This window comes from Biomphalaria glabrata, chromosome 12 (genome assembly GCF_947242115.1).
Source record: "Biomphalaria glabrata chromosome 12, xgBioGlab47.1, whole genome shotgun sequence".
NCBI classification, from domain to species: Eukaryota; Metazoa; Mollusca; class Gastropoda; family Planorbidae; genus Biomphalaria; species Biomphalaria glabrata.
The window spans coordinates 26304930-26318948 of NC_074722.1; the positions used below are offsets into that span (position 1 = coordinate 26304930).

The window sequence follows — 14019 nt, forward strand, 5'->3', positions numbered from 1 at the left end:
TTGTTTCCGGAAAAGCGCAGACTGTATGCGCGAATTTAATGTCCTAGGGAAGATTGTAGTTTACGTGTTCTAGCACATTACAAATTAACATTTCGATTTTCTAATTATTCTCCTCTGATATCTTGAATCTATAGTGTATCCACATTTTAAGTAAGTTAGACTGTCTAATTATTTATAAATCTAGTATTAATTTGATCTAGAACTCTGACTGTCACTGTTTGACTACTGGTACTACTCAGACTACTGTAGACACTGTAGTTACTTGTAGGAATGTAGGACTGTACTGTAGTAGTGCTAAGTGTTGTTACACTCAGTTACAGTGTAGTCTCAGTCTGTAGTGAAGTGTAGTGTAAGTTTAAGTTACTCATTACTCAAATTAAGTCAAATTACTGTAACTCAAACTTATTAGTGTTTAACTGTTTAATCATTAATGCACTGTGGTGACTGTGTAGTGACAGTAGTCAGTAGTACTAGTAGTAGTAAGTAGAGTAGGGTGTTATGTGTTACGCCAGCTAGACTAGCTAGACTAGAATCTAGTAGTTACGGGTGTAGAATCTTTTTACTTTGAATTTGAATCTAAATCAACTAGATCTAAATGAATCTATCTAGTCCACTGTAGCCCCTGTAGCCTGTGTATGTATGTTATATATCTAGATCTAGAGACTGGCGAATTTATATTATAATAGATCGTGTCTAGATTCTAGATCTAAAAGTAAAATAGTACTGAACTAGATATATCTAGCTTTTATCTAGATCTAGATTTATATTATTATACTAGAATCTAATTATAAATATAGATCTAGATTCTAGATCTATATTCTATATTATATATAGACAATATAGTTCGTCCATCGTGGTTCGATGATGACCACTTTGACTTTGTCATCTATGTCTATAGATCTATATCATATTCATAGTATGTAGATATATCTAGACTCTAGTAGAGTCTATTCTTGATTTAGGAAAAAACCTCACGATTTAATCCTATTAGCCTATCAATTCCTACCTTACTATATAGATAATGTATTTAAATTTAATGTATAATATAATCAAATAATCTAGTCACATTCTAGTGAAATTGTTATAGCTCTACTACATCTAGAGCTATAACTATTATTTTAATTATATTAATTTATACGACTAATATGGATCATCTTATGGAAATGAGATTAATGCATTGGCATTGGCTATGATTGGAAGGATGTCACCCACACAGCATTACAGCTGTTTTCACCTCTATGGGCAGCTGCTGTATCCAAAAGGAACAGCAAGTGCGTTGCAGGCTCTGTCCGTATGGCATTGAGTGCTGCAAACTGCCTAAGACCATGATTTTTCCTTAAGGTTGACTCCTGAAGCCTTTCCCATCATTGGATATATCGCTGCAAGGCAGCAGAGGTTTCAGTTTTTCATCTCTAACTAATGAGTCCTTTCTATAATATTATAATAAGAATTTTAATAATTACTAATAAAAACGATCTTAAACAATGAAAATAATTAGAACAATAAAATAAAGAATGAATAATATATATATATTTGTACTTTCTGTTTTCAGGTGCTACAATCTTATATGATGGACAACTGCTGCTAAATCTTCCCTGAAGTTTCGAGTGATATTAAAGTGGTATTGTTTTATTAATTAAAGCATATCTTGGGATTATTCAAGATGGTTTTGTCTCAAAGGCAAAAGGATGAATTGTGAGTAGATTTAAACAAACATTTTTTATTTATGTTCTCTCTGCATTTTTTTTATTTTTATCTTTTCCATTAGGTGGGAAAATGTTACAAAGAAAATGACCCTAAGCATGAACAAAATATATTGGATATAAAAAGTCAATACATTTTTATTTTATAAGTTAAAATGAGTGAAGGCGCGTTGGCTGACTGGTAAAGCGCCTGGCTTCTGAACCAGGGTGTCCTGGGCAAAAATCTTGGTGAAGACTGGGATTTTTTATTTCAGGATCCTGAAACATTTTAAGTTACATCATAGTAATACTAGTTGACTGGCGGCGTAGCATATGCAGGTATTTTGCAGGGCCGGTCTTAGGTCACTGCAACCTATGCGACTGCAGTGATCCACGCACTTTCATAGGGCCCGTGCTAATTCTAGGTGTATAAATTATTAAATTAAACCATTTTATAACTTATAGCTCCTGGAAATCTCCTGAAATTGCAAAATATACGAAAAAGTCCTGGAAGTCTCTGGAAATTATTAAAAACTTTTGAAAACTCATACAAATCTCCGGAAATATATACACAAAAATTGTCATTTTGGGGTGTCATTCAATAATCCTACGATTAAAAAAACGACATTATCCTTTAATTTTGGAAACTGGTGAAAGAAGCTTCTCGCGCCTCAAACTAATGAAGAATTACTTGAGGTCAACAATTCTCGTAGATAGATTGCAACATTTGGTAATTTTTGCTATTGAGCGTGATCTATGTAGGTAATAGAATTTTTAAGATATACTGTATGACTTTGCTACACGCAAGGCTTGTAAAGTAATTCTGTACATAGTAAAGAATGAAGAAAATGCAAAGACGAATGTATTTTCTAATATAAACTCTTAATTATCACTTATAATCCGTATCCCTACCCAAACTGGGCCCCACGAATTCTGTTTCGCATAGGGCCCCACAATGGTTAAGTTTGGCCCTGCTATTTGGTGACGGGTGATTACAGAGTAGATTACTTGTTCTCTTCCCCCCCCCCCCCCCCCGGCGCCTCTTTTTCGTCGCTGAAACTACGTGGGGTAGAAATAAAAAAGAGTGATTTTTTCATGACTTCTTGGTCTCAACGGTTAAGTCCGGCCCTGCTATTTTGTGATGGGTGAATACTACTTGTTCCCCCCCCCCCTTTTTTTTTTTCGTAGGGTAACTCTAGTCTGACTTGCAGAAATAAAAGAGTGATCTTTCCTTTACTTCTTGTCCAAACTCTTGAGCCATGAAGAGAATTATATAAATAGATAGATGTCCACATTACAAAACGTTACAGTGGTATGTCCACATTATAAATGCTAAAATGGCTTCTCTTTATTAAAAACATTTTGACTAAGACTGCTTTTTTTTTTACTTTTTATTGGCAATTTTATGTGATTACAACTAAATTCAAGGACTCAAACGCAAAAAAATTCACATAAGAGAACAGACATCTTTAAAAACTCTATAGTGCTCTGTCTTGATACAAAACATGTCTATAGATGTGCTATGTCTTGATTGACCAGTTCTATGTTTACCTTGCAAAATATTATTGGTTGATGTTTACATTACACTATTCTGGGTACTAATCTCTATGGAGCATTGAAGACATTGCAATGTCCCATGTGTTTATCAGAATGAATCTCGCATGTATAGCATCTGTCAGTGAGACCATTGGGAATCATGTTGTTTTGTAATTAACTTGAGTCACTGCCTAGTGAGGGTATAGAGAAGGTGGGGTGTGATCAATAACTTGGCCTGAGCATTAGTCAATACATAAGATACATTGATGCTTAATGCTTTGTTCAGCCCATGTGCAGGTATTGAATACATTCTTGTCTGTATTGGCATTTCCTTTTTACCTAGCCTTCTTAACATTTATTTCTTGTTCTGTAGCTTTTTGCCATTTACTATTTCTTTTGAACACTTGTGATGGATTTAAAAAAAAAAATCTTTTTTTTTTTTGTTTTAAGGTGTAACTGTAAAAAGATTTTTTTTTAAATTGACATAAATGCATACATAGGTATATATTTTTCATTCACAAAACAGTTAAATGGCTTATCATAGTCACTTTTAGTTCTAACTTCCAGTGCATTATGTGACAGTGCAATAGTTTGATAGAAGTAGGTTCTAGGAATAGACATTGTAATTTTTATAATAAAAAAAATGGTAATAGGGACAACTTTTAATGGAGAAATAAAGCTCATTCCTCTTTCACTCATGTCATCTTTGTTGACACTACATTATTGGATTGGATGAGTGCTAGGGCTAGATCAACAGTCAACACATTTTATTTGAAGGCAATCAGTCTTTCCTATCTCTCTGGTCACTGCCTCCCTCGTTCTCCTATGTAGACCTATAACCTAGATTTACATTCTGGTATGAATGACTAAACTTTTCAACTGTGGATCAGCCTTTTGGGGCTGATAAGATTGACTAGTTCAGTAGCTGTGGCCCCTACTAAAGCCATCAGATGACAAGGGCAGACAAACACTACGGTTGTGTAATGCTTTACATTGTTTCTCTCGAAAATCCGCGTGTCGCGTCGTCTGCTTAGTTCATAACTTGTGACAAGCATTCGTGGTGAGAGCTGTGGTGCTTTCTTTGGTCCACATCCACTAATTGTGTGCTGTAATGAGATAACATAAAAGGTGGCAGTTAGTATACACCGCTAGTAAATGTGATGTTTTAAAAGCACACTATACATGTGATCTATTCTCCCTTCCCCTCTCCCGTATACGCCATGGTTTATTTGTTCAAAGCTTCCAGTGACTCCATGTTCTCTTCATACACACGTAGTTAGTCCCCAGCAACGCTAGGTAGCAAAGAACATACAACTGATTTTCCTACATATGAGCGCTACAAAAACTATACCTTTTATTTTTCTACTACAGGAATTCTTTTGTTTGGTTTTGAAAGGGAGGCTATTGAGGTTTACTACTAAGTTGTACATTATCTTTTACCATCATGTTTTTCTTCTCATCTAATCCATGGATTAATCACTACGCTGTCTTCATTCTAACAAGAATTTAGCCAATACCACCGTAACTGAATCGAAAAATCGACTTCAGGATATGTAATGTTAAAGGTCTACATTTAATTAAAAAAAAATACATTTTACTCATAATTATGATCACTACTTCTTAATTGGTGTATCTAATCGGTAAAAAAAAAGGGGGGGGGGGTCATGACGTTGGAAACCTCCCCCTCTTCCTGTCAAAACGACCAAAATTCATTTAAAATAAAATATTAGGAAGAGGTTATCTAAATATATTTGCTGAGTATCTTTAGAGTTCAGCTACGCCACTGAATGTCATCACTGATGCGTAGAGTAGAATTGTTATTCTTATAGATAGTTCAATGGCTATTTTTGTATTTCGCATTGATATCCTTACTTCAGCGGCTAGGCTAAAGCACCGTGATATCGATCAGGTCAGCTCGCACTTAGATCTAATTGTCGTGCACGCTATCGAGATGGCCGTGTCGTTCTAGTTGAAGTCTCATTCGTCCAAACTTTTGAGCCTTTAGTGTCGGTAAAGCATTGTTGTCTAGTGGTCATCCATGTCTTAAAGCTGCAAGAATGGTCAAGCGTGATGGTCACTGATATCGCAAACACGTCCTCGCTGAATGGCAGTTGTCTCAGGACGCTGCCTTAATTGGTGTGTCACCGTCCAGGTTATTGATGGCCGCTAGCATTGAAAAGAGGCTCGGGTTAAACGGGGGTATATTGGTGTAGTGAGAACAAGTAATTAAGTCAGAGCCCCTTGTTCTGAAGTGTTGGCGCCCCCATTTATCTTCGTTTTTTTTTTTTTCTCCTGCTGTTATCTGACAATACAGCCTTTTGTATTCCCAATTGAATGTGTTGGATTTAATGTTTCTCCCGCGCGTTATAGGAATGTTAAAACGGGGGGTAATGCTTGGATAAATGAAAAAGTAGGTCAAAGTAGGGTGGCCTTTTAGTGTTTGGATTGTGTCACCAATAGTGTAGCTGCTAGTCGACGGTTTTTATCTTTTCCTTCAGCGCTCATTTTGTTTGAATTGCTTCGTGTTCTTGTGGTGTCTGTGATCACATTTAATAACACCAGCAACATGTGCCACAGCCTCTCGCATTCTCCCAGCCATCGCTTGGACCAACGTTTTCACCACCCCATCTAATTTACTCAGAAAAAAAGAGATCTAGATTATATTGCGATAGTGTTCCCCCTGACCCACACCTAGACATCGAAGACTGAACCCAATTCAGTGGTACTTAGTTATTATTGCTTGCCAGGCACCTTGGAATAAATAAAGCATAGAGCGTGGACTGCATACACTCTGTGCTTGTGACGCAAGACTCAATCAACACAAAGAGGAAAAGGTTCGGGTCATTGCACTGACATACACACACAGAGTAGTAGATTTCACTTGAAAGTATGGTACTGCAAATAGGCCAGTGAAGGCCGTCATTTACTTTACACATGCAACTCAAATCAAAATAACCCCAAGCCAAATCTTGGTTCGTATGAAGGGCGCCTTAAGCCCCCCCCCTTTTTTTTTCAAGGTTGGTCGAAATGATATAAGAGATGTTTTTATTATGTTTTGCAATGATATCAATGTGTCGTTCTAGATTTATAAAGGAATACGTACAAGTAATGTTAAGTGTGTGTCCAGAAACTTAAACTTTTTTCCCTTCTTAGTTGATCAATATAACTAAACATTATTTGAACTGAATATAATCACTGACAGGCGTTATTGACATGTTTTATTCTTTGGCGTTAGTTATCAGATAACATAGTGTCCTTTTTTTAAAATTGCTGATTCATTTGAATACCTGTTTATTATTTTTATTATTGTTGTTATTATCATTTTTTTGTACAAAACTTGGTGGCAATGATCATTAGCCTACTAATTTATGGTCTAAAATGGAGAGAGACTGATTCTTGGCAGTGGAACATGAGTCCTAGTGTAGGCTGAGATGTTTCTATTCGGAGTATTAGGACGTCCTTGAGTGTTTCCTACAGTTTTTATAGGTACTTGTCTGGGCAGGGGCGGGGGACTCATTGAGCTGGCCTCGAAGCATTGGAATTAACCGCGCTGGCCAAGGACTTCTAGGTGCGGGACTTCACCTACTGATCTAGTCCCTGTATTCACGATAACTGTTGTTGGATATACGACATGTAATAGGATCAACAAGTTGTTCAAACGTTATGTGCAGCTTTATTACCCCCCCCCCCCTTTTTTTTTCTTTCCTATCTTTATATCAGTGTAATTAATTGTTCCCACGAACAGTCTTACTTTACTAACACTTTAAAATCTGGAGATGTTCTTTTGAGATATGGAAGTACTCTTTGTAAGTGGACGCTGTGTGTCGGGGGCTTCACTTGAAGGCATCGTTTGCACAAAGACGGATTGGGTGCATATCTAAATGTCTGTCAAAAATCATAGGATGTGATACCACAAAGTACAAAGCTACACCTGCTTCATATTGGGAAGAAACTGTGTAGTATTTTAAAAAAGAAGGGGGGGGGGGCTTGGGTATTACTGGCTAATCTCATTGTTTTGCTAAACCGTCTATATTTTGTAGGGATTTTCCTTTACTGAAGTGTTTAGTCTTATGAAAAGTCTCACTTTGGATTATATAAGTTGTAGACTCTTAATCCACCTAGTGGACACCAGGTGGGAAGACTGTAAACATCTTCGGGGACTGACACATTGCGCCCTATGCGACGCGGGAAGATCTATTCTAAGTACGACACTTACGTCATTGTTTTAAAGTACACGCGTTTGTTATCGCATGTTATAAAGACTGCGCGGAGTTGTGGTTTAGCTAGGATAAAGCAGAAACTAATATTTCATCGCTCAAATATTCACGTTTCGTTCTCACTGTGACTGAAGCTATCAATGAGATGTCATTGTACTCTCTATAATATACGAAGATAGTGTTCACGTTGAGTATCAATCCCCCTCTCCCATTTTTTCTTCAGTTTGTGTATCGATTGTGTGTGTGTGTGTCTTATCTGATTGCATCTACAAGGCCGCGCTTCGTACACATTACAGAAGTCGTTTGCTGTCTGTTGACATCGAGTCCATTGTATGCTTATATAGATACATTCAATCTAGATCTACTTGAGAAAAAAACGGGAAAGGTGGGGGGGAGAGTTACCTGCTTGCTGAATGACATTCCGTTCCACGGCTCACACAAGTGTAAGTGTAGCGGCTCGCAAATCATACTTGGTGTGTTATGCGTTGGATTGGGTGAGGGGGAGGTAACTCCAGATCACCGAGGAATAGTTTCAGGGCGTGAGCTAAGGCCAAAGCCTAATCAAAACGATGACTAACGCAGGCCTCTTTTAGTTAAGCCGTCTGCCCGGTTTTGTCTCCCCTTGGAGAGTTATGAGCTATGATTAGAAAGTTACGCTCAGTTTTAGCGAGCTGAAAGGGGAGAGGAAAGGTGGTTGTCTAATCTTGATGCTAAACACTGTCCGATAGTCTTCATTGATACTTGAATGACGTCACAGCTACATGCGCTGCACACTTCTTGTCTGAAGAAATTTACTGCTTTGCCCCCCCCCCCTTTTTTTTCTTCTTTATTTCTTTATCATTGTAACCTTCATTTCACACTTTATCATTGAAGTTCTATGTACAAAGGTCCATAGGCACATTACAGTCCTACTTTGTTTACAAAATGTGTCTGTATATTAAACTCCAGTTATTTCAAACTTGTGTTACAAATATTTTAAGATGGGCAGAAATAGTTTGCTTGTATCAAAGTTACCAAACTTCCATTTATTTGATCACTGAGAGACAACAAAGCTAGAATGCCTTGTGAAATCTCAGACTTTTGCAGACAAGTAGAGGGATACAGTTCATTGGATTGAGTTTGAGATGTAGGGCTTCTTCATCCATACCATTCTTATTTCATGTAATAGCTTGAATTCATTCAAGTGCTAGAGTATTTACAACATTCTTTTGTAGCAGTTCTTGAAAGGGCTATTAGTTTTGTTTAGTCTGCTTGTCTATCATGTTGTCTCAAAAAACAACAACAACTACAAAGGGCTTTTGAAAATTCAGTTTCACCTTATTTTGTTGCAAGCCCATTTGGTTTTAAAATTTATTTTCAGTGATTATTTTTCATACAAATACACCTTAAAAAACAAAAAGGAATTCTAGAGTATTTACTAATAAGAGTACTGGTGATACTGTTTTCTAATAATAATCATGATAGGGTTAGGTTTAAAGTATTTTTAAAAAATATTATTTAATTGTAGATTTTTTTCTTAGTCAAAATAATGTGTATCTATCAAATGTTTTTCCAACATATTTACTTTTCATGTTAAAAACTATCAATTTGTAAATTTCTCGTCTACATGTCTGAAAATCCTGCAATATGTTCATGTTGATCTTTTATTCAGGCAAGCAAAAAGCTGGACTTTGTGCATTGGATGTCATCATATATATATATATATATATACATTTTGTCTGGAGGACAATAATATTTGTGATTATCAATGATTTGTATTTCATAGTTTCTGATTTCCAAACATGAATGTTTCCTACATATCAATGTTGAGCAAGGTGCTGAAACAAATGAATGATACATACATAATTGAACATAAATGAAAAGCAGCACCAGGCACAAAGCTTTTAAATGAGAAAAAAAAAACATATTTAAATTCTTGAAAAAACATTAGTCCTTTTGAAATGTACATAAATTCATACTTTTTTTCTCTTCAGAAACAAGGCAATTGCAGATTACCTGTACAGCAATGGCTTTCAGGGTGCTTTGGAACATTTTCAGAAAGAGGCAGGCATGGTAAGATAATAAAGTCTTAGTAAATTAATTGTATTTGAATTGGTTCACTGTACATGTTCTAGAGAGAGTAAAAGCTTTAGTTCTTCTTAAACAACTTTGAAACACTAATTTTATAGCCTCAAGAACTAGAGAAAAAATTCAGTGGATTACTAGAGAAAAGATGGACTTCAGTAATCAGATTACAGAAAAAGGTAAAGAAAGTTTAAACTCAATTGATTAAAGAGAAATCAACTTGATGTAATAGTTATTTTATTTTATGTACCTACTACATTTATATTTCATTATTTAAACTTTGTAACATTTTTCTAACAAGGTCATGGACCTGGAAACAAAGTTACAAGAAGCAGAGGAGGAAGTAAACAGTGGCGCTCCTACCAGAGACAGACGTACTCCTAGCGAGTGGATTCCTAGACCCCCTGAGCGCTATAGTTTAAATGGACATCGCAGTCCAATCACACGGGTTGTGTTTCATCCAGTTTTCAATCTGATGGTTTCGTGCAGTGAAGATGCCACAATCAGGGTAAGTCTCACCTATCTTCACTTACAATAAAAGTAAATCACATCAAGACCTAAAGAGCAGATGCTGTTAAGTTCACCAATATCTATATCACAGGTTAATGAGTATTTTATGTAAAAAGAGTAAAGTTCCCCTTTCAGACCTTGTGGTCTATATGGCAGATGATGTAAAGGTCATCTGTTAACAAGGGTGTTGTGTGGCCAGCACAACGACCAAGCGCCTTTACTTTTCCCTAACTAATGTCAAGTACCCATTAGAGCTGGGTGGACTCAGAGGTGCCCGAAGATCCCGAAATTAAAAAATCCCAGTCTTCACCAGGATTCGAACCCCGGTTCGGAAGCCAAATGCTTTACCGCTCAGCAACAGCGCCTCCAATCATTATGTGTTTTTAAATCTGTTCTCTATAAAGTTTTGTAAAAGTATGAATACTTTTCATAAAACAAATATTTGTATTAATTAGGATCAGTGGTAGCTACATGGAGAATTAGCGGAACGTGTCTATTTTATTTATTTAAAATGTTTATAAAGAAGTTATAAAAAAAACTTTAATCAAAGCATTTTTTTCTCGCCCTGAAAGGGTAAAAATATTAATTCCCTATGTGAACAATGACTCCGGTGTCAAAGAGTTAAACATGACCTTAAAAATCAAAGAGCAGATTTTTGTGATTAACTTTTAGTGTGAAAATCTCCAATATTGCTGGTATAAAAGTAAACCTTAATTTTGTTGTGCTTGTTTTATAAGGTTCATTTAATCCTGATATATTTTTTTCTTTCAAGGTGTGGGACTATGAAACTGGAGATTATGAGAGAACATTAAAAGGTCACACAGACTCTGTTCAAGATGTTGCTTTTGATAGTGCAGGAAAGTTTTTAGGTAACAGTTTGTAATTTATGTATATTATTATTTTTCTCTTTACAAATTTAAGTTCTTTCTCTTCAAACCCGTCCTTTTGGGATGAGGACTCGGGCAACTGGCCCCAGGCACAGTGCCTGAGACATCAGCTTCGGAAACCAGACCAGTTCTCATTAACGAAGACTTGTTACTCAATATTTTGGAAGCTTTTCAGGCACAGAATTGAAACGAATTACCATGACAGTTTTGGTTTAAATACACCATATACATTGCACTTTCAGTTTATGACCAAGGGTGTCTTATTAATTCTTAGAGGCTATTATTTTTATTAGTTCACCTTGGTATACAAAAATTGTCTGGAAGCAACCAATCTAGTTTATTTCATTAATAAACATTGACACAGATTTGAATAGTAACACGTGTAGTTATCAAGTTTGAACCAGTTTCAAGGCTATAGCTATTTTTATATGAATGAGTCATTGATCATTTTAAGATATTATTGTAACAAAATCTTTGCAACTTTTGAATACACAATGGCCAATAAAACAGTACTTATAGAAGTAATATATATATATAATATTTATATATTATTTGTAACAATAATAAGGCCTACAGCATTAGAGGCGGATGAATCTGTTAATGTGATGTGGTATAGTAAAAAAAATAAGGCTTAAATCTTTATGAATTCATTGTACAAAAAAGAAAGTGTAATTTAGTTGACTTTATTTTCTATGCTTTCAGTTTCGTGTTCAGCTGATCTCAGTATAAAAATCTGGGACTTCAATGGATATGAGTGTATCAAAACTATGATGGGTTAGTACAGCTTTCTATATACTTAGATATTTTGTATTTTTCTTGTACATCCCATGTAGTAGTCACCTGGTATTATTTTGAAACAATAAAAAGTCATTGTAAGCAACTATTACAATATGGAAATGAAGTTTCCATTTTAAAACAAAGAATATGGTTTTGTTGATTTCATGTGGCTGTACAACAAACCCACTGCTTTGACTTCTGCCAATAAATGTTGATCTCAGGCAAGATTGTCTGCCTGGTCATGTGGTAAGAGCTCTGGACTGTTGTCTTGAGCAACTAGGTTTGACCCCCCTCCCTTTATCCTGTGGGAGGATTGAGCTAGGATGTAACAATCAATTATAAAGGAACATCCAAAACATGTACAACAAAGCTATGTAAGTATGTTGTTAATCTTTTACAAAAAAATCCTTGATTTCCCCTGGATTTTACTTTGAGGCCTTCAATCTGGACTATGAGCAACTTGCTGTACCACTTGAACTTCATCAATCATTACAAGTAGGAAGTTGTGTGAAGAGTTTTTGTTTGAGCCACATATCAAAAACATTGGTTTGTTGAACTAAATACCACTGATGTTGTCTTTGACATCAAAGCTTCCCGGTGTCTTAGTTGTTTGTCTTCCCTTTCACATGGTGAACTGATTAAACCAAACAGCAACAGTAGCACCAAGAATAATGTCTGTGATTAACCAGCGTATATCTGCGTTTATTGTTTGTGCATCATGTTTTTTTTTATTTAAATGAGAAATACAATATATAAATATATTGTGCTGTACAGGTCATGATCATAATGTCTCAAGTGTGACTTTCATGCCATCTGGAGACTTTGTTGTGTCTTCATCTCGAGACAAAACAATTAAAATGTGGGAAGTTGCCACCGGGTAAGTTTTTCATTTATCTTGTTTCTACATGTAATCTATTTATGTTGGACATTATCTGACATGTTTGCTGTCTAAAGAAAAGCCTTACAATTTTTTTTATTTTAACCTGGATGTCTTTGAACATTTTATATGGTCAAAGTTTTTTTTCCATCTGATGAAAGGAAAGAATTGATGTTTAAGGAGACATTGAAACATCATGTGGTTGAGTTTAAATGGAATAAATAAAATGACTAAAACATAATGTTTATCTCAAAGCTCTGAACCATACAGAAGCTTGGCTCTGCATTTCTTCTAGCTAGAGCATGTTATCAGATCTGCTGAACATTCCTTTTTGTTTTTTTCTCTATCTTGAAGTCTCATACATTCATTGTGATCTTAGTTTTTCAATGTTCTTTGTCTTTTTCTTCTTTCTGATACTTAATCTATGGAAGGAATGCCAAGATCATTATATCTTTTGGCCTAAAGAATGCTACATGAAATTAGTCTCAAAGATCTTACCAAAGATTTCTGGTGAAATTATTTTTGTTGAGAACATAAATCAATCGCACCATCACATTGCTTTCCATTCAGTTGTTGACACCATATTTGCTCTATTTCACAGTTATTGTGTCAAAACCTACACTGGTCATAGAGACTGGGTTCGAATGGTTAGAGTTTATCAGGATGGATCTCTTCTGGCCAGTTGTTCTAATGATCAGGTAGATTTTTTTATGTTCAAAAAATAAAATAATAAGGTTAATTGTGTATTATTACATGTTTATATACTAGGTAATAGTGACCAAGATTTATATTTGATACGTTTTTGTCCATTTTAGACAACTAGCTTTACTCACAGAGGTTCAACCAATTTTTTTTTATCACCAGTTTGGAGATAGGTAGAGCTATACAAATATCCTCACTTCCCATTTTTTAGGTCTAGCCAAGCCCTAGTTAACTCAAGTCTGATTGAATCATAGAGTTTTAATTTTTAAAAAATGTTTGCATCCTACAAGATGTACATTTAACAAATTTGTAATTAGTTTTATGTGTCAAACATTACTTGCTGAATTGTTGAGTGTGAACCTTTCTTGTCAGAACAATGTCACTTACATTCCAATAGATTTATTTTGTGCAGTTTCTAAATTGTAAAGGTGCATTAGTCTGGGGTTCCCTGTTAAAAGGGAAGATGGCTGTGATTAAAAGCTGATTGTTCTTGCCATTGTCCAGGTAAAAATTTGAGAAACAAGTAAATTGATGCCCCTAGTAGGTCTAGACCTATTTCTTTGTTGAAATTCATTTTGATGTGGTTAATGTGTGCGGCTTAAAAAATAAGAAATAATATCTGAACATGAAGTTTATAAAGACCAATGGCTATTAATAATAACCTATGATAAATATTAGTGGTTCACACATTTATCACAAAATTTTAAGCATCATGGATGCATGGTTTTAGGGTTCATTAAATGTGTGAAATGACTTCAGGATAAAAA

At 35.4% G+C, this 14019-nt stretch overlaps 1 protein-coding gene across 1 annotated transcript in view; it reads left to right on the top strand.

The window, feature by feature from the left end:
- Window positions 1-14019, top strand: part of LOC106053670 (lissencephaly-1 homolog) — a 20790-nt gene continuing 6771 nt past the window's right edge. The window contains exons 1-9 of the mRNA XM_056006655.1: window positions 1-150; window positions 1553-1695; window positions 9409-9487; window positions 9604-9678; window positions 9801-10007; window positions 10782-10878; window positions 11599-11670; window positions 12448-12550; window positions 13152-13248. Coding sequence (XP_055862630.1) covers window positions 1664-1695; window positions 9409-9487; window positions 9604-9678; window positions 9801-10007; window positions 10782-10878; window positions 11599-11670; window positions 12448-12550; window positions 13152-13248 — 762 coding nt within the window. The 5' untranslated portion in view covers window positions 1-150; window positions 1553-1663. The remainder of the gene's footprint in view (window positions 151-1552; window positions 1696-9408; window positions 9488-9603; window positions 9679-9800; window positions 10008-10781; window positions 10879-11598; window positions 11671-12447; window positions 12551-13151; window positions 13249-14019) is intronic.